At 40.6% G+C, this 23,919-nt stretch overlaps 1 protein-coding gene across 1 annotated transcript in view; it reads right to left on the minus strand.

Annotated features, from left to right (window-relative positions):
- FAIM2 (Fas apoptotic inhibitory molecule 2) overlaps positions 1–23,919 on the minus strand; it is a 54,937-nt gene that overhangs the window by 25,491 nt on the left and 5,527 nt on the right. The window contains exons 2-5 of the mRNA XM_072654641.1: positions 13,417–13,612; positions 9,558–9,661; positions 9,117–9,181; positions 8,319–8,372 (exon numbers count right to left, since the gene is read on the minus strand). Of these exons, the coding sequence (XP_072510742.1) occupies positions 8,319–8,372; positions 9,117–9,181; positions 9,558–9,661; positions 13,417–13,612 (419 nt within the window). The remainder of the gene's footprint in view (positions 1–8,318; positions 8,373–9,116; positions 9,182–9,557; positions 9,662–13,416; positions 13,613–23,919) is intronic.

A 23,919-nucleotide genomic window follows, 5' to 3' on the forward strand; every position in this document is an offset into this window, starting at 1 on the left:
AGGCACCCTACTAAGTATTTTTTACAAATATTTCATTTGATCCTCATAACAGCTCTGCAAGGTAGGTACTATTATAGTCCCCGTTTTACAGCTGAAGGAAGAGGGCAAACAGAAATTAAGGGACTTGTCCAGGGACACATAAGCTAGTAAGTTACTGTTTGACTTTAGGCACATTGAACTTCTCAAAAACACTCCACTTTTCAGGCATTTTCACTGGCTGTCTCTCAAGCTTGAAATTCTCTGCCTCCCTAACTTTAACTCCTGGTTTCTATCAAATCCCTTCCTACAGGGATCCTTTTCTGGTTCTCCCCTCAGTTTAAGCACTCTCCCTCTCTTGATTATTCCAATTTACCCTATGTATAACTTGTTTGCACATGGTTGTGTGTTTCTCCCATTAGACTGTAAGGTCCTGGAGAGCAGGGACTATCTTTTCCCTTTCTTTGTATTCTCAGAAATTAGCACAATTTCTGGCACATAGTAGGTGTTTAATAAAAGCTTTCTGACTGAATTGAGGAATGGGGAAATTTGGAGGATTGTTAGATTTTGAAGTAAAGATAATGACCAAGATAAGAGTTTAGGAAATGTTCAGTTTGAGATGTCCATGATATATCCAGGTGGGAATATCCAATAGGTAGCTGGTGATATGGAACTGGAGCTAAGACACTAGTATTAGATATAGAGATTTGGGAGTCATTTATAAAGAGGTGATAATTGAACCCATGGGAGCAGTTATAACCAAGGGAGAATGAAAAGAAGGCCCAGGATAAAAGACATAATTAAAATTTATTGTATTAAAAATAGTTTGAAGATGTGTTCTTAACTTTTTGTGTGTGTGTTTCATGGACCCCTTTGGCAGTCTGTTGAGATCTGCAGACCCCTTCTGAGAATAATGTTTTCAAATGTATAAAATAAAATTACAAGATTGCAAAGGAAGCCAATGATATTGAAATACAGTTATCAAAATGTTGATTAAAAAACCCCTGCTTTAGAAAGCAGAGGAGGAGCTAGAAGAATTATAATTAGAGAGGATAATTTTAGAGCCTAGGTGAATGGAGGTAATATGAGTGATGGGAAATGATGTGATCCAAGATATAACCATCCTTGGGGGTAAATGAAACAGAGTGAAGATATAGGAGCTGAAGTGTTTGATTGTTAGGTCAAGATGTTTGAGGGATCATTAACACAGATACTGAGGGCAGGGGATGAGGTAAAGAGTGAGGTGAGTGCTAAGCTTCTCAAGAAAGGAGGGAGAATGACCTGGAAGTCAGTAGATTGTAGCAACAAGAATACAGACTGAGTGGTATAGATGGTACAGATGTGAGCGGAGTGACTCTCAAAGGAGGAAGGGTGCTTAGGTAAACGTGGAGAAAAGAGAGCAGAGAAGTAACAGTGAATAGTTAGCAGTCAATATGACTTTTCTTCCTCCTATCCTGGTATGTTGGTGAGCATGAAAGAAAGGGGCACCCTGCTCTAGAACACATGACCAAGCATGTCACTAGTACCTTCTAGAGGGCATAATAGAAGGGCAAAGCAGAGAAGGTAAAAGGCTGGGGAGGTGGAGTAATGACAGGGAAGGAGGTTTTAATCTGGCAGATGGTGACTAAATCACAAGACTTAAGGAAAGAGTTGAGCATAGCATAATATGAGGCTCTCAGTCAAAATCCCCAATGATCCCGGCATCTGAGTGATAATTAGTTCTAGGGTGGGAAGTAGAATGAGAGGACAGAAGAGCAGGCTAATCTGGGTATGGTTCTTAGTACCTAGTCTTTGTATCACCTTTTATCTTGTCTAGTCTGAATAAAAACGCACATCCCTACCTCCTATCTCCAAGGGTGTGTGTGTGCGCGCGCACACACACATACACACACACATGCACACAAACCTCTGAAGAAATCCCTGCTTAGATGTGAAGGAGGAAAAAGTCACAGACCCCAGGGTTTACCTCAACTTCACACTTAGCCCCAGGAACCATCACTTGGCAGGCCAGCCTTTGTGAGTCTACACAGTGACATGAACCGATGGAGGTATGTGATGCGGCATCCTGAGTGCATAGCACAGTGTCTGGCATACAGTAAATCTTTGTTGATGAACTGAAATCTTGAGCTTGCTTCACAGCCCCTGCGGTACTTCCTACGTGAAGTCTTTTCTCCTGATTTCCCCAGCTACCAGTGCCCTCCCCAATTACTTTGTGTATTTACCTTGCCTACTTACTTTTTATGTATGTACCTTGATAGTATGTAAACTCCATGAGGCAGAAACTTTTTTCCCCCATTCTTTTTTTGGCTTTGTATCCTTAGCACCTAGCATGGTCAGTGTTTGGCACATTATGTCCTTAATAAATGCTTGTTGATTGATTAATCATCAATAGTTGATTCGATTCTCTCTCATATATATATTATATATTTCTTACGTATTTTTTATATACTTGGATATGTATATGTGTGTGTATATATATATATATATATATACTCTCACATATATGTGAATATATATGAGTAATATATACAATATATGTATACATATATGATATACATGCATATATATGTGTATAAATACTCATATATGTACACACACATATATGGATCTTAGCCTTCTGTTATCCAAGCTCAATAGTTACCTACTCTTTTACTTTTTTCTTCCCAAGGACTATCTTTTAGAGTTTTTATCACACACACATCTTATCACACTTAAAACCTTCCTAAGGTTATCTCATCACCCAGTATCTAAGTAGTTTTGAGCCAGGTGAAAGTCTCTTGTCTCTTTTCAAACCCAGTTCAAGATTCCTCACTTCAAAGAAGACGTCCTTGTCCAACCCTGAACCTAGGATCCAGTTTTGTCCAACCCCTGAATTGTCTGGAATTCTGTCTCAATACTTCTAGTGAGGTTATTATGCACTGCTAGGCATTGTGGTGCATACAAAGAAGCATATGAAATAGACCCTCTCCTCATGGAACTCACGATCTAGAAAGTGAAATAAGATATGCAATCATTTATAATGTAAAGCAGTAAAGACAACACAAGTATCACATGAGTAGTGGAAGCTAGGTGCTACCAGATTACAGAGGAAGGAGGGATCACTCATGAGTGGTGTGACTTGGAGGTGGCATTTGAGCTAGGCTTTGAATGAGAAGGAAAGAGGAAGGAGGAGGAGGAAGAAGGAGGGGGAAGGGTAAGGGGGAAAGAGAAGAGGAAGGAGAAAGGAAAGAGAGAGGGGAAGGGGAAGGGAAGGGAGGTACTTCCAGGTAAAGAGTAGCAGAGAAAAAGACTAAGGCAGAAAAGCAGAGGACACATAGGATTAATATATAGTCTATTCTGATGGTTCTGGAGGATTTTTGTAGGAAGAGTTTGTGTGAGAAAGGCAGACTGGGGTCAAATCAGTGAGACCCTTGGATGCCATGCTTAAGTCTTTTTTAAAAAATTTTTTTAGCTTCTTTTTTTCATGCTTAGATCTTTTAAAAAATAATGTGATGACAACCCATGGAATTTGAAGAATGGAGTGGCACGATCGATGTACTGCTGTTAGGAAAGTAATTTGGCTGTCATGTGGAGGATGGGGCAGAGAGATAGAGGAAGAGGTCCAAGGAGAAGGCACAAGAACTTGAACTGAAGGTGGGGGAGTGGAAAGAAAGTGACACATGCCTTGAGATGCTAAAAGCAGCCTTGCAGGACTTGATTACCTGATGGGCTGGGATAGAGAGATGCCCCAAACTTTCTCATCTGGATGATAGAAGCGCACCTAACAAAAACTGGGAAGTAAGTAGGAGGGCCAAGTTTTATTGGTCAGGTGATAAGTGCAATTTGTTCAGTCATTTCAGTCGTGTCTGACTCTTTGTGACCCTATTTGGGGTTTTCTTGGCAAAGATACTGGAGTGGTTTGCGATTTCCTTTTCCGGATCACTTTACAGATAAGGAAACTGAGACAACAAGGTTAAGTGACTTGCCCAGGGTCACACAGCTAGGGAGTGGCTGAGGCTGGATTTGAACTCAGGTTTTCCTGACTCCAGGGCCTGTGCTCTATCCACTGCACCCTTAACTTCCCCTAAGTGCAGTTTAGGACATACTAAATCTAGGATAATGTTGAATTTAATATCCACCAGGTAGCTAGAAATCTGGGTCTGGAGATCATAGCATCCTGGCTTTAGAGCTGGAAGGGACCTTAGGGTCCCCTTGGTTTATAAATGAGAAAACTGAAGCACACCGAGGTTTAGTGACTGGCTCAAAGTCACACAAGGAAGTAGCAGAGCTGGGGATTTGAACTCGGGTCCTCTAACTCCAAATCTGGTGCTGCTTTCATTCTCTTCCACTACTTCTTTTATGCTTTTGGGGAATCTTCCACCTACATGCAGGTGATATTTGATGCTGTGGGACTGGAGAGTGCCAATAGAAACTGTATAGAAAGAAAAGGGCGCTGAGGTGATAGAATCTTCAGGGACACCCAGATTTTAGAGGAAGAAGAACCAGTGAAAGAACCTGAGGAAAAGGACAAGGACCAGGATCTTGTGATACTAGGGAAGGCGAAGGAGGATGGAGCTTCATGAAAGAGGGCCAGATGTTGCACAGGGGCCTCAACAACCCTTATCCAAAAGGTGGGATCGTTGCTGTTGTTTTGTTTTTGTTTTGGGCTGACCTAACTCTCTGCCACCACTGGACACCCTGGCTTTTCCTGCTCTGGCTTTCCATGACTCTGCAGGGTTTGCTCAGGCAGGGAGAAGTACAGAGAAAGATGGAGACTGGAAAAAGTCAGGACAGCTGACTGAGGCTTTAACTGAGAAGGCATCATTCCTCAAAGTAAGGAGGTGGGGAGGTAGGAGGAGAGGCTGAGTCACCAGGTTGGTGAGAAGAGCACCAGGTGCATTAGACTGAATCCCTCGGCTCAGGCTGAGTTCCTGAGCCTCAAGGCTGTTTACACACTGTTGGGAAAGGAAAATTCGACTCCCCTGAGGCCAGCAAGCAAACTGAGGCAGCCAGGTGCCTTTGTTAGTCAGTCGTCTCAGTGGAGGGTCCTGGGCATTCTGTGCAAACTGAGATAACCAGACCCACACACGCCAGGAACTCAGACAGAAAAAGTAAAGAAAAATGAAGCGCAGACTGTCAGTGCTCCAGACAGCTTTGTTGGGGGTCGGGAGGACTGAACAAGAGCAGAGCTCTAGGGAGGCTAGCCAGGCAAGTTGCCTGGAGGACTTGGGGTGTGTGTGTGTGTGCCCTGGATGGCAACTCGAGGTTTGGGCCGACACAAAGAAAACCAATGCTTCACTCCTTTTTCAGCCCTGGGTTTTTCTCCTTTCTTTCTTTCCTATCCCCATCTTATTAAACACACACACACACACACACACACACACACACACACACACACACACACACACACACTATAATTAATGTCTCTTTGTGCCGCCTGGTACCATCCCTTGTAGCCAGGTTTCTGCAGTCATGTTCATGGAAATTTTTCTCCTGCTACCCGGTGCGATGGCCACATGCCTATTTCCCAAGGTTACATTCTCTCCCTAAACCCCTCCCAAAACTTCCCCCATGGCCCCCTTTCACTTTGCCCCCCAACCAAGTCGTCTCAGAGAAGCACAATTGAAGTTGACAGTCTCAGAGTCTTTTCCTAGACAAAAATTCCCATAGCAACTCATGCAGAGGAGCCCGAGAGCTAGGGCCAGGGAGATTATATTTCTCATTGGGCTTGATGCCTCATTTCCACGCAGCCCTGGTTATGTGGGCCAAAGCTTATTTTCTAGGCTGGTCCAGCACAGGATCCTGTGCATGACAAGGGAACCATGCCAACCAGACATGCTGCTGGTCCCAGGGAGACCTCATTAGCTTTGGAAGCACATGCGGGAGGGCAGTACCCCTTAGGGCACTGGTCCTTCCCTCCTACACACACACACACACACACACACACACACACATACACACATACACACACACACACACACAGCAAATCCCCAGGGTGATATTTATTCCAAACTCTGCTCCCTTAAGAAAGGTCAAACAGTTGGAATCAAGGGAGCATCTGCAATCTGGATTTCAGTGGGAGAACCTTCCTCATCAATTTAGCACTCTTGTAAGTGATGGGGACAGAGTTCTGGTTGCTTTGAAACTCTTGGGAGCAGATGGCTCTAGAGGAGGGGGCTACTCTTAACCTGGAGCCCATGACCTTTTAAAATACTTTTATAACTATATTTCAATATAACCAAGTTCCTTTGCATTTTTGCAAAAATTTTACAAAAAAATTTGTAAGCAAATTTGTATTTTTTTCATTTTTCCTATGCTTCTAAAAAACATTCTTCTGAGAAGGGTTCCATGGACTTCACGTCTACCCAAAGGTCCAGGACACAAGAACTCTTGTTCTTGACAGCTTTTTGTCATGTCAGTTGAATGTTATTGCATCCCATATACTTTGCCACTGTTTTCTAGGGTAGCTCAGAGATCCAGTTTGGAGAAGAATTGCCAATCTGTTCCCAAAGTAAGTTAATTATCTGCCTAGGGCTCTATCCTTGTGTTAGTCTTCCAAAGGAGGAAGGGGACAAGTGGGTAATAACACCATACCTTGAAAGATGGAGGACACTGCAGGATTGAGTCCAAATTTATAATCCACTACCAACCTGCCTCTCCAAATGTGCTACTCTCCCATGTAAACTAACTCAGTGTGGCATAGCAGAGACAGAAAACCTGGGTTCAACGTCTGCTCTTGACATTTAATCATAAAACTTTGGCCAAGTCACTTAATCTCTGTCTGCCTCAGTTTCCTCAACTGTAAAATGGGCATCATAGTAGCATCTACCTCCCAGGGTTACTGTGAAGATCAAATGAGATGATATTTATAAAGCACTCAGCACAAATTAATGTCTGTTCCCTTCCTACCTGAGGCTCAGGGAAGTGACTCATTCAGAATCACACAGCTGATAAGTATCTGAGGCCAGTTTTGAACTTAAGGCTTTGAACTTAGGCACACCATCCACTCCACCACCTAAATGCTTTACTTTTCACATGGGTAAAAGGAGGTAGTTGGACTAGATGATAAACTTTGAAATCTCTTCCCACTCAGTATCTATGATCCTGACAATGCCGTGCTCTGTTCAGACTGGCCCATTCACTGAAGCCTGACCAGATATTGAGAATTCCCATCTTTAGGCCTTTGATCTCTGCCTGGAATATCCTTCCTAACTTCGTTTTCTCTGCCTAGCTACTCTTCAGTGCCCATCTCCTTCAGAAAAGCTTCCCTCACCCTGCCACTCCTCCTTCTTCCTGTGAACTCCCACAGCATTTAATGTCATTTGGCACTAATCAAATATTTCCTTGTATTTCTAGTTATCTTTCTCACATGTGATTTGTTTCTCTGACGAGGTTTCAAGCTGTTAAAGGATAATGACCCTATCAGGAACCTCTCCTTTATCACCCACAGTGCCTAGCAGAGGTGCTCAGTAAATACTTCCCCAATGATTATGACAGGTGATGACTTCATTTCTGTTCTGGGGGTTTACCCTCCAGCCCTCCTCCCTCACCCAGCCGCCTCCCCAGCCCCAGCCCCCAGTTACAAACAGAGACTAAATTCACATGAGCAAATTGTTTACACAGTTCGGAGAACAGTACAACTTCAGTCTACCTGGATAACTCAGGCCAGCGTGTATTTTTTTGCTGGAATTTTATGAATTCTTTGCCTGCAAAGACTGGGCCAGAATTACCCAACTGATCCAAACCCATTCCCCTCATTTTACCCACTTTGTTTCTTGGAGGACTAGGATATGTTTGGAAAATTAAGTATATAGCTAGCATGGGGATCACCCCCAAAATTATTACTGTGATTCAGCACTCTTTCTTACAAACATGGACCCCATGACCAGGGTTTCCTTCTCTATGTGGGTTTTTCCTTTCTTAAGGGGATGAAAAGAATCCCCAAGGAGTAAAGTTTAGCTTTGTTAACATCTAAGTATTATAGAAACGTGATCTGTCATAGTGGAGAGTCAGGCGAAGGAGGTTCCCGGGCTAATACCTCCTTTCAACTGGCCACCACTCAGGGGTAGGGAGCTTTAAGTCCTGGGCCTTTACAAATTTCTGCCATCAGAACCTCTCTGAGGACTTTGATTGCTACAGTCCTCTCTGAAGAGAGGGTCCAGGCCCTCTTGAATGGCAGAAGTCATGTGATACTCCAGAGGATATGTATGTATGGGCCAGAAGTCTGGTTCTCTGTGTCTAATACTGCTTAGCTAGCAGGAGGCAGTTTGGGAGTTCCTGGGGGATCAAGGTTTCTATGTCTAGATCCCCTGGGAAATGGTTTCCTGACCCAATTGAGGAGCAGATCCACTTGTTATACTCACTAGGATGCCCAGTACCAGGCTGGGTTGCTCTGAACATACGCCTTGACTGGTTCACTGCAGGAGAGAGAGAAAGGATATGTGTTATATTTTTTTCCTGTCCCAAGCCTCATGAAAAAAAAATCCAAGTATTTATAGAGATCCCTAGATGATATTTTTCAAACCTGGTTGTCCTCTATAAGGAGGTCTATTGCTTGAGATGCCTAGTATGGGGATGAGTCAAAAAGCCTGAGTCCTGGGCCTGGATCATCCATTTAGGTAATTCTGGGGCCAGGAGAGATCGTATCCACTTTTTTCTCTCAGGTATTTCTGCTTGGACCTCTAAAACACCCACAAATTTGGCACTAAATTTGGATGAGATACACAGAGCTCCTCCCCAGAGTTAAACAGAACCAGTTATATATTTTAGGAATATGTCCCATGATTTAGGAAATCATGTCCCATGATTTCTTGCATATTTGCCATCTAATTTCTTGAAGGAGGCTGCTAGGTGGCACAATGAGTACAGCGTAGGATTTAGAGTCAGGAAGACTTGAGTTCAAATTCTGCCTCTAATGTTTACTAGCTGTGTGACCCAGGGCAAGTTGATTAACTTCTTACAGCTTCAATTTCCCCATTTGTAAAATGAGGATAATAACAGCATCTTCCTTACAGAGTTGCTATTATTGAGATAATATATGCAAACCTTAAAGCACTACGTAAATCCTAGTAGCTCATGTTCTTATTCAAGATTCAACGCTTTTCACTGCCTTGTGTATGAGCTCAACAAGCCTATGTGTCTGCGGCAGTGACCAGACTCACCAGAAAGTGAAGAGGGCTACAACCCCCACAGTCAGCAGCAGCTGGATCATTAGGATGGAGTAGACCTGTTAGGAAAGAAGGTGGAAGAATGAAGGGGTGCTCAGAAATAGGGAAGGAGCGCCTCAGGACCAGGCAAACCTAGGCCCACCCACATAGGTTATAGATGGGAGTCTAGCTTTCCATGCTGTCTTATGAACAGGTGATCTAAGCCAAGATCTAGCTGGACTAGATAAATTCTTACTCTTCTGGGAGATACTAGAAAGGGGTGAAAATGGGACCCATCACAAGAAGCAAAAAGCAACCAAGTAAAGGGGTTGAAAAGTGGGGCCCACTGGTAAAAGGCTGATCTGGCTTGGAGAAAGGAGGAGGGCTCACAGAACATTAAATATTCAAGTTTTCCCCAAAGATGTGGATGGAAGTAGACGGAAAGGGGCTACTTACCTTCCTGACAAATACTCTTCTCACATTAGGATCATCCCAGCTGAAGGTGGTGAAAATCTCAGGATCTCCGGAGTACCCACCACTTCCATAGCCAGGGCTGCTATCTGTAGAAAAGGGTATCAAATCATGGAACACAGTTGGCTTTGTCCTTATGTCCCATGCTTCTCCATCAGCCCTATCCCTGAACTTTCAAACTGGCTGTTTGTTCCTGCTCTTTGGAAACCGCTTTCCCTTTATTTATAGGTCATTCCATGAGCCCCTCTCTAAGAACCTTTCCCTCATTCAACATCATTCCCCAGATTCTCAGGTTCCTTCTGCTTAGCACTGATGTCCAGAGCTCTGCTTTACAATTGCTTGATCAGTCCAAGTCTCGTTGTTCTGTGTCCTTGGTACATCCTACCTTCCCTCCTCCCTTGGGCCCATCACTTTTATTCAGGTGATTTTCAAATCTATAGCCTTGATCTCACTCTTGAAGTTAGATCAACAAATATATTAAGCACCTACTATATGTCAGACCTATATTTTCCACAACCATCCCTACTTGTATATGCCAAGAGGTCCTCAAATTCAACTCATTCAAAGCCAAGCCTTTTCTCTTTCCCCTATAAAATCTTCATTGCCCCTTCTAATGGTACTTTAAAAAAAATCACTGGTACCACCATTCACTCAATCTCTCATGCTTGTAACCTTGGGGTTATTTTTCAACTCTTCTCTTTCCTACATCTTTCATATTCAATCAATCAGTTGCCAAGTTCTAGATGGATTGAGTGGATAGATTGCTGGACCTGGGGTCAGGAAGATCTGAGTTCAACTCTGGCCTCTGACACTAACTAGCTCTGTGACTCTGGGCAAGTCACTTTACTGTTTGCATCAGTTTCCTCATCTATAAAATGGGAATAATAACAGCACTTATCTCCCACGGTTGTTGTGAGGATCAGATAAGATAATAATCGTAGAGCACTTAGTATACTGCCTGGCATATAGTAACTTTTATATAAATGTATTATTTTTATTTGTTGTTGTTCAGTTGTGTCCAGCTTTCCATGACCCCATCTGGGGTTTTGCCATTTCCTTCTCTGACTCATTTTCCAGATGAGGAAATGGAGACAAATAAGGTTCAGTGACTTGGCCAGGGTCACACAGCTGGTAAGCACCTGAGGCCAGATTTGAACTAAGGAAGAGGAACCTTCCTGACGCTAGGCCCAGGGCTCTATCCACTGTGCCACCCAGCTGCCTTAATTATTATTATTAAGTTTTGTCAATTCTGTTGGCTTTCATATTATCTTTCTAACCCCACTGCCCTACTACCACCCATAATGACGACTGCAGTAGTCTACTGAAAAGGCTTTCTGCCTCTCTTCTTTCTCTTGACTGAATCTGTCCTTCCTTCTGTGGCCAGATGTATCCTTTTTTTGTGCCCAGCGCATACACGGTAGGCGCTAGTTAAGACCGCTGATTGATCATCTATCCATGTTGCTCTTCTGCTCAAAAATGGCTTCCCACTGCTATGTACTGGAAGTCTGAACTCCTAGTTTAGTTTCCAGGCTTTCCAATCTGGCCCCTTCCACTCTTTGAAGCCAGTCTTCCCCTCAATGTTATGGTTCATTCCAGTTAGATGCATCTTCCCATTTCCAGGCCTTTATCCTCCCTTTTCCATATGCCTAGAATGCCCTTCCTCTTTTCATCAACCCAAGTGCCAAAGATGTCTTCCCTAATCTTGAGAGACAATAATGAACAACCTTCCCCACCTTGTACCTAAGATGTCACTTTGTTTGCATTTCTCTATCATTTTTATTTTAGTTATTTGTATATGGGTTAGGTCTTCCTAATAAACCACAACTTTCATGAGAGCAGAAACTTTATGAATCTAAATTTTGCACTCCTTCAGCTTACTCCAAACTTCCTGTGATTCAGTCAGTCTTCAGTGAGGAAAGATGCCAGAGGTGGATGAAAACTACATTCTGATCTCAGAATTACTTTGATTCCCCTTGTGGAATTCAAGACCAAAAGAAACTCCTAGTGGGTTCATCAGAAAAAGATAATGCTAGAGTATGGTCAAGGTCATAGGTCAAGTAGCTTGGTGGGGTAGGATCAACTCAGGGATTGAGTGATTTTCAAATATGGGCAGCATTCTTTCTAAGCCCCAGGAGGTCCACAGAAAGGTTGGGTAGGGATCATAGGTCATCCAACCTTGCCAGCCTAATGGTTCAGAAGAAGGTGGGCTAATTTCCTAGCCCTTTTCTGCCTTGCCCGTTCATCAAGGGTGGACAGCTAAGGCTGCTCTCCCTGTAATGGTCTTAGGGATATCCTGAAATAGTAGGATTTGAAGAAGGTGGGTCTGGAGGGGACTCCCTGTTACTCCTTTAGGCAATTCTGGAGTCCTTAGAAATCTGAACTTCTAAGCCTCTCTATTGTCCTCTTTTTTACCTCCAGCAATGAGTAGAATCAGAAACCTATATTCCTTGCTCTTAGGTGAGGGAGGGATTCTTCTATACTCATTCTTCTGCATTCAAGCCAAGACAGAAGGTGGGTCTGGGATCAGGAAGACCTGGGTTCAAATCCAACCTCAGACACTTACTAGCTGTGTGACCCTGGGCAAGCCACTTAACCTCTGTGTGCCTTAGTTTCCTCATGTGTAAAATGGGGATCATAATAGCACCTACCTCTCAGGGTTGTTGGGGGGATTACATGAGATAATATTTGTAAAAGGCTTCAGACGGTGCCTGGAACATAGTAAGCTTTTAATAAATGCTTGTTTACTTCTTTTCCCTTTCTCCCAAATCCTATTTTTCTCCTTAACCCTCAATACTTTTAATTGACTGGTGATGAGGGTGGGAATGGTCAAAAAAGTGGAAGAAATAGGGAGGAGAAAGAGTTAGTGACAGTCCTAGTGTCTCTATGGTGTCTTTCATGCAGATCCTATGTATTGGATTGACTCACACTGAGGCCCTAGGTCCCAGTTTTCTCTTTAAACTGAGTGGAGAACATGGGAAGTCTTAGGGAATCTCTAGGTACTTTCTGAGTCCCTTTCTCTCTATTTCATGAGTCTGGGGCTGAAGCTGTGGGCAGGAAAGAATAAGGTAAGAATCTGAAGGAGAGCAGGGCACAGGAGAATGTGACAAAAGGGAAAAAGAAGCCAGGGCACAGATTGGTTCTGGGTTGCAGAACTCATTGAGTCCAGAATATTGAAGCTGGAGAAATACCAAGACTTCTGTCAATCCTGGTGAAATGCCCTTTGTGGGAAACAAGACAGAGTTGGGGAATTCAAAAGAAAATGAACACATTAAGAGATGTCACCAGCAAGTAGTCTAGGGGATACTTCCCAGGCCCTTGTGCCATCTAATCTAGATAGTTAGCTCTCATGATTCCTGATTCTGCTTTCCCCCTCCAACCATTCAAAAGCCCAGGCACATACCCATATCTTAGCCATTGCCACCTCCGAATCTTCCCAAACCATTACCCTTACCTATGATAGCTTCTTCTCTCTTTTTGACTCATCAACCCCAGAATTGTTGCATGAACTCTTCCTCTAGATTAGAAAACCATCCCTTCTCCCTCTTTCCTCTTCCCTCTCCCCTCCTCACTTTGGATACAGATTCTGGATCCTGTTGAGTAATTTCTAATTTGGTCCTTAGTTCTGTCTACCTATCCTGCCCTTCCAATCAGCCTTTCCAAGAACAGAAGCAGTTATGTTCCCTCCTTCTTCCACTACCTTAAAACTTAGGAACTGAGGCTGACTAATTGGTTATCATTACAACAGTGATACAGGAGACTGCTTTCATACTACTTCTTTCTAAGTTTTTCATCGGGTCTCACTATACCCCCAAAGGTCCAAGCTTCTAGAATTGGGGAGACTCACTTGGGTCCACGTAAGCCCAACTGGGATGAAAGGGCACAGTTGGGGCTGATGGAGGGAAAGCCCCAGCCTTCAGCCCCTCCCCTGAGGTAGCTTCCTCATAAGTAGGAGGGGCCAAGGGAGCTGATGGAGTCTCCTTCTTCTCTCCATTTGCCTGTTGCTGCCCCTCTGTCCCAGGGGCCTTGTTAACCACTGAAACCTATGGAAAATGAGCAGAGAGTCAGTCATTAAGGAGAAAATGAGAACCATGTCTTCACACACACACACACACACACACACGCACATGCACAAACACACACACACAGCATTTAATTCTTATGTTACCTAGTTCTCTGGGGAATGAGAGGGAGGGGAAGTAGACCATTTTCTTTTTCTATTTCCTTTTTAAAAAATAGTATTTTATTTTTTCCCCCAGTTATGTCTAGAAAATTTTTAGCATCCATTTTTACAAGTTCTTGAGTTCCAAATTTTTCTCCCTCCCTCCCCTCTTCCAAAAATGGTAGACAGTTTGATATAATCTGTCCATGTGTTATCATGCAAAAATATTTCCATATTAGTCACAGTGGTGAAAGAAGAAACAGATCAAAAGGGAAAAAAAAGCCACATGAAAGAATAAAGCAAGTGAAAAAAAATATGCTTCAATCTGCACTCAATCCATCAGTTCTTTATCTGGATGTGGATAATATTTTCCTTCCTAAGTATTTTGTACCTGTCTTGGATCACTGTGTTGCTGAGAAGACCTGAGTCATTCATAGTTGATCATCACACAGTGTTCCTGATACTGTGCACAGTGTTTTATCAGTTCTGCGCATTATACTTTGCATCAGTTTATACTAGTCTTTCCAGGTTTTTCTGAAATCTGCCTGTTCTTCATTTCTTATTGCATGAAAGTACATATCATTACATTCATATACCATAGTTTGTGCCACCATTCCTCAACTGATAGGCATCCCCTTGATTTCCAATATTTTGCCACCTCCAAAAGTGCTGCTATAAATATTTTTGTACATAGAGATCCCTTTCCTTCTTTTTTGGATATCTTTGGGATACAGATCTAGTATTGGTTATTGCTGGATCAAAGGGAATGCACAATTTGGTGGCCCTCTGGGCATAGTTCCAAATTGCTCTCCAGAATGGGTGAATCAGTTCACAATTCCACCAACAGTGCATTAGTATCTCAATTTTCCCACCTCTTCTCCAGCATTTATCATTTTCCCTATTCTGTCATATTAGCTAATCTGATAGGTATGAGGTGGTATTTCAGTGTTGTTTTAATTTGCATTTCTCTAATCAAAAGTGATTTAGAGCACTTCTTTGTATACCTATCGGTAGCTTTGATTTCTTCATCTGAAAACTGCCTATTCATATTCTTTGACCATTTATCAGTTGGGGAATGGCTTGTATTCTTGTAAAGTTGACTCAGTTCTCTATATATTTGAAAAATGAGGCCTTAATCAGAGACACTTGCTGTAAAGATTGTTTCCCATCTTTCTGCTTTCCTTCTAATCTTGGTTGCGTTGGTTTTATTTGTACAAAAGCATTTTAATTTAATATGATCAAAATGATCTATTTTACATTTGTAATGCTCTCTATCTTTTGTCTGGTTATGAATTCTTCTCCTCTTCATAGATTTAACAAGCAGACTATTCTTTGCTTTTCTAATTTGCTTATGGTGTCACTCATTATGTCTAAATCATGCCAAAAGTCTGTCATATCTAACTTTTCTAATATTCTATTTACCTCCTTACTTTCTTTCTTGCTTTTTGGGGTTGAATTTATTGAGTTTGGAGAGGGGACAGTTGAGGTTCCCCACTAATACAGCTTTGCTCTCTATTTTTTCCTTAACTCACAACTTTTCCTTCAAGAATTTGGATGCTATACCACTTGGTGCATATGTGTTTAGTATTGATGTTGCTTTATTGTTTATGGTACCTTTTAGGAAGATGTAGTTTCCTTCCTTATCCCTTTTAATTATGTCTATTTTTGCTTTTATTTTGTCTGAGATCAGGATTGTTACCCCTGCGATTTTTACTTCAGTTGAAGCATAATAGATTCTACTCTAGCTGCTTGCCTTTGTAAACTCTCTGTGTGTATCTCTCTGCTTCAAGTGTGTTTCTTGTAAACAACATATTAAAGAATTCTGTTTTGTGATCTCTTTGTTGTTTGCTTCCATTTAATGGGAGAGTTCATTCCATCCACACTTCAGTTATGATTACTACTTGTGTATCTCCCTCCATTCTGTTCTTCCTCCTTCCTGTTCTCTACTTTCACACTTTCTCTCTTGTTGTTTTGCTTCTGTCTACCACCTCCCCTGATCTGCCCTTACTTCTGTTAGTCTCCCCAACCCCTCTCCTTTATTTGATCTTCTCCTTTTGTACTTTCCTGTCTGGCAAGACAGATTTCTATATTCCACTGATTGTGTATATGATTCCCTCTTTGAGCCAATACTGATGAGTGTAAGTTTCTAGCAATGCTCATTGCCCACCTTCCCACCTTCCCCTCTGCTGTAATAAGTCTTTCATGCTTTTTCCTGTAAAATAATTTACCATATTTTACTTCTCCCTTCCTTCTGTACCTATTGTACTCCTCTTTCTCATCCTTTAATTTTTTGTCATTCCCTCAAATTCACCTTACACCCATACTCTCTATGTATATTCCTTCTAGCTATACTATTAGTGACACAATTTTTAGGAATTACAAGTATCATCTTCCCATGTAGGGATGTAAATAGTTTAGCTCTTATGTTTTGTCTTATGTTTTTTTATGTTTTCTTTTCCCATTTTACCAGTTTATTCTTCTTGATATTGGACAAATTTTTGGTTTGGTTCTGGTCTTTTTTTTAGGAAAGTTTGAAGTTCTTTTATTTCTTGAATGACTATTTTTTCCCTTTGATGTATTTTGCTTAATTTTGCCAGGTAAGTGATTCTTGGTTGTAGTCCTGGCTCCTTTGCCTTCTGGAATATCATCTTCCATGACCATTGATCCTTTCATGTTTCAGCTGCCAAGTTCTATGTAACACTGATTGTGGCTCCCCAATATTTGAATTGTTTCTTTCTGGCCACATGTGGTACTTTTTCCTTGACCTGATAGTTCTGAAATTTGGCTATACTATTCTTTGGAGTTTTTATTTTACAATTTCTTTCCCAAGGTGATTGGTGGATTCTTTTAATGGCTATTTTGCCCTCTGGTTCCAGGACATCAGGGCAGTATTCCTTGATAATTTCATGAAAGATGCTGTCCAGATCCTCCTTTTGATTACGGCTTTCCGGTAGGCCAATAATTCTGAATCTCTCCTGAATCTGTTTTCCAGGTCAATTGTTTATCCCATGAGATATCTTATATTTTCTTCCATTTTTTTCCCACTGCTGGAGGCCTTAGGGGTCTGGCAATGTACCTGGTCTTGACTTGGGTCCTAGTGGTGGTGTCTGGCATGTACTGATGTCCAGTGCAGTGTTTCTGTCTTTCCCTGGGGCTATACTGAAGCATGTGGAGGTCTGGCTTACTTTCTCATCACCCTGTTTGCTCAGTGCTATACTGAAGCACATGGTGGTTCTCAGATTTGGAGTTTGCTGATTCCCCTGGTTATGCTAAGGCATGTGGGGGGTTTTGGTGTTGGTGTTTGCCTACTCCATCATATTGGGGCTCAGGATCTCCCACTGGTTTGCTGGGATGCTTCCTGTTCTGGAAAGTTCTCCCCTTTTAGCCAAATGAAACAGACCTTTCTTATCAATCTTCCAAGTTTTTGGGCTAAAAGATTGTTTCACCTCATCTTTTTGATAGCTCTGCTGTTCTAGGATTTGCTTGGGGGAGCCATTTTATGGTTTTTTGGAGGTGAATATGGGAAAGTTACAGTGATTTACTGCTTACTAAGGAGTCTGTCCTCAGCAGAACATTTTCATACTAGATCTGATCATATATAGTAAGACCTAGAAAGGAACTTGCAGATTAGCTAAATTCATCATCTCCTAATTTTACAGATAAGAAAACAGAAGTCTAGAGATGTTAGGTGATTTGAGCAAGGTCGCACATGTTGCAGAGACAAGATTAGAAATAAAATGTTTTGACTCCAAATCTGATGGTCTTTCCTCTTTGTCACAAGAATTTTCCAGTTTTATAGATGGAGAAATAGAATTTAAAGAGGGTCAGGTCAAACTATCACAGAGTGGAACTTGAAGAACTCTGGGTGATCTGGCTGTCAGTTTAGTGTTTTGTCTATAAGGCTGTGAAATGGGGGGATGAGAAAAGAAGGAAAAAGAGGTGAAGGAAAAAAGGAAGAGGACAGGGAGTGAAAAAGAGACTGGAAAGATGACGGATTGTTTTTATAGTAATGAGTTCTCTGTTTAGCAGAGGATGAAAGACCACATGTTGGGATGGGTCTGAGGTTCCTTTCAATTCTGTGATTCTAGGATTCAATAATGGGAGGAAGGAAAATGAGGGGAATAGGGGGGATGACGAATGCAAGAGAAGATGGAAAGAGAAAAAGAAGAAAGAACAAAGGGAAAGAAAGGTATCAGATATGTGAGTCACAGAAGAAGAAGAAGAGGTAGGAGTCAAGAAAGATAAGGAGGAGAAAAGGATCATAGATTTAGAGCTAGAAAGGACCAGAGTCCAGCTCCTTTATTTTGCAGATTGGGAAACTGAGGCTTGAGGAGGTTAAATGATATGTCCAAGGTCACATGTGTAGTCAACATCATGGGTGGGATTTGAACCCAGATCTGACTCTAGTATTGGAACTAACTCCCTTTTTCTAAGGACTTATCCTTCCTCTGAGCCCCAAGAAATTACTTTGTCCATAAGGCTCCCTTAATTATTCTTCCAAGGGAACCTCCAGAAAAGAAGATAGGGAAAGTACCTCAAGTAAATTTCAGAAATTCATTTGCTTTAACCCAAATTTACTCCTGCTATAAAAGAGCAAGCCCAAGGGTGAGTGATAAGATATATGAGGAAAAAAGAAGTGGCTGAATGATTCAGCTCAGAACACTCAAGATCTGGGGAGAAGATAAAGGACCAGTCCCCAAACTATCATCAAACCTCTGAAGACACCACTACAAGAGGAAATAGGCTGAGAAGCTACAGAACAAAGAACTCAGGTTAGACAGAAAGAATTTCCTAAACCAGAAAGTTAAGAACACCTTCTTTGGAGGGTCTTAAGCAGAGCTGGAGTTCTCAGTGACAAGGATGGTTAGGTAGAGGTTTATCCAAGGCAGGCAGGTGAATAAGAAGAACTCTAGTTCTCACCTGGCCTGGAATATGCTAAAACAGGTGGATTTTATCTCTCCTGGAGAGGGAGGGGAACTTGGCCAGAAAAGCTACATCATGGAAGCAGAGAGCTAGAGGAAACTGAGGCTCAGGTAGGTTACATGATTTGCCCATGGTCACTAGGGTAGTAGTACTCAAGAGTGTCCCTTAAACAACCAGTCAAGACTTGAATTCTCCAGTCAGAGATCTGAATCTGTATCACTTTGGTAAGGAGGAGAACTCTAGACACTTTATTTAAATATGTAAGCAGACTCACTTGGGGGAAAAACTAAGAGACAAGCTGAGAAATTTATCAGCAAGATATTGAACAAAGACACAGCTGAGCACAGAGCAAGGCAGAGGCGAAAAGGCTTCTGGGCTGAAGAGAAAGGGGACCAAAAACTCAATTGGAGAATAATCCTATAAGGGATCCTGCCAAGCCCAAACACCCCTCATACTGAGGAAACTGAGGAAGTATAGCCTAGAAAGTATACACAGCAACAGAAGGAGCTGAATGGGACCCTCTGGGCAAAGAGTGAGGAAGAAAGCAGGAAAAAATATGATGTACTGGGAATACAAGAAAAAGGCTGTAAGACAAAAAGTCCAAGTGAAAAAGGCTTATGTAGAGGCTTAGCTCCTAAAACAATTAAAGAAATCATAAAACTCAGACTGAAGAAAAATGAGCAAAAATTAAAAAAATTAGCAAATATTTATACAAAACTTTAAGATTTTCAAGGTCCTGCAATAAACCTACAAGATTGGTGCTATTATCCCCATTTTACAGATGAAGAAACTGAGGCACACAGAGGTTAAATGACTTGCCAGGGTCACATAGTAAATTTTAAGGTAGTATTTTAACTCAGGCCTTCTTGCTATTCAGAATTCTAGTCACTACATCACCTAACTATTTCAATGCTATAAGATACTATACCAAGTATAAAGAAAAGTGACCAAAAATCCCTAATGAAGAATAATATTTTTCAGACTTCCCAGTGATTATGGAATAAGTGTAAGAAATTCTAGAGTGGTCTGAAAGAGAAGTACATCTTTTAAAAGAATTAGGATGGGAAGTAGGTCAGACTTTCAGTTAAGATGGTGCTATAAAAGGTCCATAGAGAAGTCCAACTCTCTCATGTACGCTATGGCAAAGATCTGAAAAGGGTACCAAATTACAAAATGATCAAGACATCTAGAGAGAAATAGGAGCAAGCTCCTTTATTTAGCTTAGGACTGCTCAGAAGAGGCTTGTGATTGCTGAGAAAGGACTGCCAGTGGCTAATACTAATGGACTCAACCAGAGCTCTAACTAGAGATCCTCCCGAAGTTCCTGAAGCCCACTGAGCTCTATTCCCTAAAGAAGGATGGGTACAGAAGACCCAGATGGGGAAGCTCCAGGGAGGTTAGAAACCATCAGCACTCTAATCACAGATCTGATCAAGGAATACCCCCAGAGTGTTAGAAGTCTGAGACACCGTGACTTTAAATGTTCCAGAGAGCCATGGAAATCACAATACTATGACTGTGACTGACATAAAGGGGCATAAAAGCTATCCCTTGAAACCGAGTGTAGAACCCCTTGGTCTGACAACCACAAGTGTAGGAGAGGTGGTATGCAACCTGGCTCTAGCACAAAGCCCCAGTTTAGAAATTGAGGATGGAGACATGGCCAAACAGAAGACACTGCCTCTTGAAGGAATTATTATAGATCCAAAAACATAAAAGAATCCAATCCAGAACACGTACAAGCAGGACCTCAGGGGCAAAAAAAATGAAAGAAAAAGAAAATGGCTTTGCCACAAGGACAACAAGAGGATTTTGAAAAAAAAAAGGGGGGGGTTAAAAAAAGAAACAATGAGTGAAATGAGAGATCTGAAAGAAACAAGTAGAAGGATTAATACCTAGGGTAGAAAACCCTAGAGTTTGGAGCAGAAAAAACATTAAATTCAGCAGGAAACAGGTAAGGACAGAGAGAAGGGAAAAGATGTATTCAGAGTGAGAATACAGTCAGAGAGGGAATCTTCCCAAGCAAAAGAAATGTTATCATCACAGGGTGGATCATAAAGGGAGAACAATAAGTAAAGAAAGAAAAGATAAGAACCAGTGATCAGTTTCTGGGCAAGGGGAAGAGAGGAGGGGCAGCGGTATGGAACCAGATCACTTCAATTACAGATCACCAGTGTTGATCACATTTCTTTCTCTTTCACAACTTTTTTCTTCTTTGTAAAGGGAGGGATAAAAGAGAGGAAAAAGTCTAAAAAGATAGGATGGTTGGAAATGTACAATTAACAATCATGACCCTGAACATGAATGGAATGGACTTCTCCATGAAACGGAAGAAGGTAGCAGAATAGATCAGAAAACAGTCCCGCAATGTGTTGTTTACAAGAATCATACTTGAAACACAAAAATTCATATAGAGCTAAAATGAGAGGATGACTCAGAATTTATTATGCTTCAGGTGAACTCAAAAAAGCAAGGATAGCAATTATGATTTTAGACAAGGCATTTTAACCAAGTAGATATGGTTAAAAAAAGATAAACAGGGAAATATCACCCTACTTAAAGAGAACATAGAAAAAATAATATAAACATTAACACATATGTTAATGGAATAATGGAATAACATTCTAGTACTTAAAGGAAAAGTTAACTAAATTACAGAATCAAAAAGACAGCAAAACTGTAATTTAGGGACTTTAATGTACAACTTTCAGTATGTCTGAATGTCAGTATGTTAAATCAAATAAAAAGATAAACAAGAAAGAAATTAAGGGCTTGAACAGAATTTAAGAAAAGCTGGTAGATCTTTGGTGATTACTGAATGAGACTAAAAAGGAAAATACATATTTTTCATCTGTGCATGGTACCTTTACAAAAACTGACTATGTGCTTGGGTTCCCAACTTTTTTAGTCCCTATACCTCCTATTCAGTCTGAAGGAAATAAATTCTAGAGTCTATCATGCACTATGACATAAAATAAAGAGACTAATTAATTTTCAATACAGATATCTTTATTCAGAACATAGCTACATTTTAGTTATTCTCTATTCTACAGTTTTTTCATTAATATTACTACCGTTTGGAATATTTCAATAGGATAACATTGTTATTCAAGGAAGGAAGTTTTTGGTAGTTATTTATTAAATATTTTCTTCATGCTTTCGACTATCTTCTCATCCCCCTAAGATTACAAGTACTCCATGTTGTGAAACCTTGTGTTGGGATTAAAATCTCAAACTAATTAAGAAAAGAAGAAATATGGAAACCAGCTTTTGTTGACCCATATAAGACAATAACATTTTAGTAAAGGACCTTCATAGAAAGGATTAAAATGTAAATTAGGTCAAATAATTTAACCCCAAATAATTGGGGGGGGACAAGAAAAAATAATAGGAACAATAGGTAATTTCAAAGAAAATGACAAGAACATAATATACCAAAACTTTTGGGATGAAGCCAAGGCAGTCCTCAGGGGAAAATTTATATCGCTAAACACTTTTAATCAACAGAAAGAAAGAGAATAAATCAATGTGAAGCATACGCTTAAAACAAACTAAAAAAGCAGCAAACCAAAAACAAAAAATAAAAATTCTGAAAAACCAAAGACATAAAATTTAAAAAAAAAAAGATGAATAAGTTAGACCAGGAACTGTTTTATTTAAAAAAATTAACATGAAATAAAATATTAGCCAACTTAATAAAAAAAGAGAAAGATGAAAGTCAAATTGCCAATATAAAAAAAGAAAGAGAATTCTCAATTAATGAAAAATAAATTATGAGGCAATTTTGTCCTATTATATTCTAACAAAAACTTCTAAGTGAAACATTTATATTTACAAAAATATCAAATAGTCAGATTAAAAGAATAAGAAATAAAGAAATTAAATAGTTTAGTCAAGGAAAAGAAATTGAATAAGCATTAACTCCCAAAACTGGGGGAGAGGTCAAACCCAGGATAAGTTGGATTTCCAATTGACTTCTGTCAAACATTTAAAGCACAATTAATTCCAATATTAGAAAACATTTATTAAATGCTGACTTTGTATCAGGCACTATGTTAATCACAGGGGATATAACAAAAGGCAAAAATACTATTTTTCCTCAAAGAGTTCACTTTCTAATAAGAATAAATGAAAAAAACCAAAACACTTAAGGTCTTACTATGTACCAAGCACTGGGCTAAGAGTAGTGGATACAAACAGAAAAAGTGAGACAATTCATGTTCTCAAGTAGCTCTCAGTCTAATCAGGGAAAACAACATATAACCGAGAGTTTGGCTTCAGGGGGAAGGAAAAACTTAGAAGTCTTAAGGGTTCTGGATGGGGCAGATAACAAGGCCCAGGGATCCTTGTTGGTTTGTTGGAGCACAGTGCTGAGGGTTTGTAAGGCAGTAGATTCAGGGAGGATGCTAAGGTAAGGATGTTCTTAGGATACAGTAGGAAAGCCCAGTGATTTTCCATTTTATTTGAAGGAATGGAGTGAATGACTCATCACTCATCTAAGCTGTATGAGCAGTGAAGTAGCCCACATGGGTTGTAGGTATCACCAGGCCATCCTGGATGAGTTCTGAGATGGCCTCTGGCAAGAGGAAAGGAGGAGAAAAGGAAAGGGGTGTCACCCATGTTTGCAAAAATAGGAAAAGTAGGTATTCTTCCAAATTCCTTCTATGATTAAAATAAAGTCTTAAACCAAAACCACAAAAAGTGAAAGCAGAGAAACAAAATTATAATATACCTTAATATACCTTAACAAGTGTCTACATAAAAATTTTCACGAAACATAGAAAAGAAGCTAAGAAGCTAGAGATGATATCCCAAAGAAAGAGACCAAAGAACATGCTCAGATCCATGGGCAATGCTCTGTCCAGCCCAGTAGATTAGTGGGTTACTCTTACTACCCCCCAATACATTTAATATAAATTTTGTTCACGTAACATTCAAAATATGATAAGTATAGTATTTTATAAGTATAGCATTTGCTAAATAAAATAATACTTACCTATTACATATATGCACTAATCTCAAAACACATCAGACCTTGAACTCAATGTCATGGCTACTCCTATTGAGGGAAAATTGTTCATGCATGCAATACTCTCCCAAGTTTCATCAACTTAAGCTCTCAGAGTACCATGATTCCTCACCATGAAAAATACTGTACCATGAGTTTTACTTAAAAAGGTTTATTTAGCCATAGCATTTTACTGCATGAAATCTATGTGCTAAAATTTTTTCAGCCATTTCCATTGTTTCCAGTTCTTTTTTATA

The sequence above is a fragment of the Notamacropus eugenii genome, chromosome 3 (genome assembly GCF_028372415.1).
Source record: "Notamacropus eugenii isolate mMacEug1 chromosome 3, mMacEug1.pri_v2, whole genome shotgun sequence".
In the NCBI taxonomy this organism is placed as follows: Eukaryota; Metazoa; Chordata; class Mammalia; order Diprotodontia; family Macropodidae; genus Notamacropus; species Notamacropus eugenii.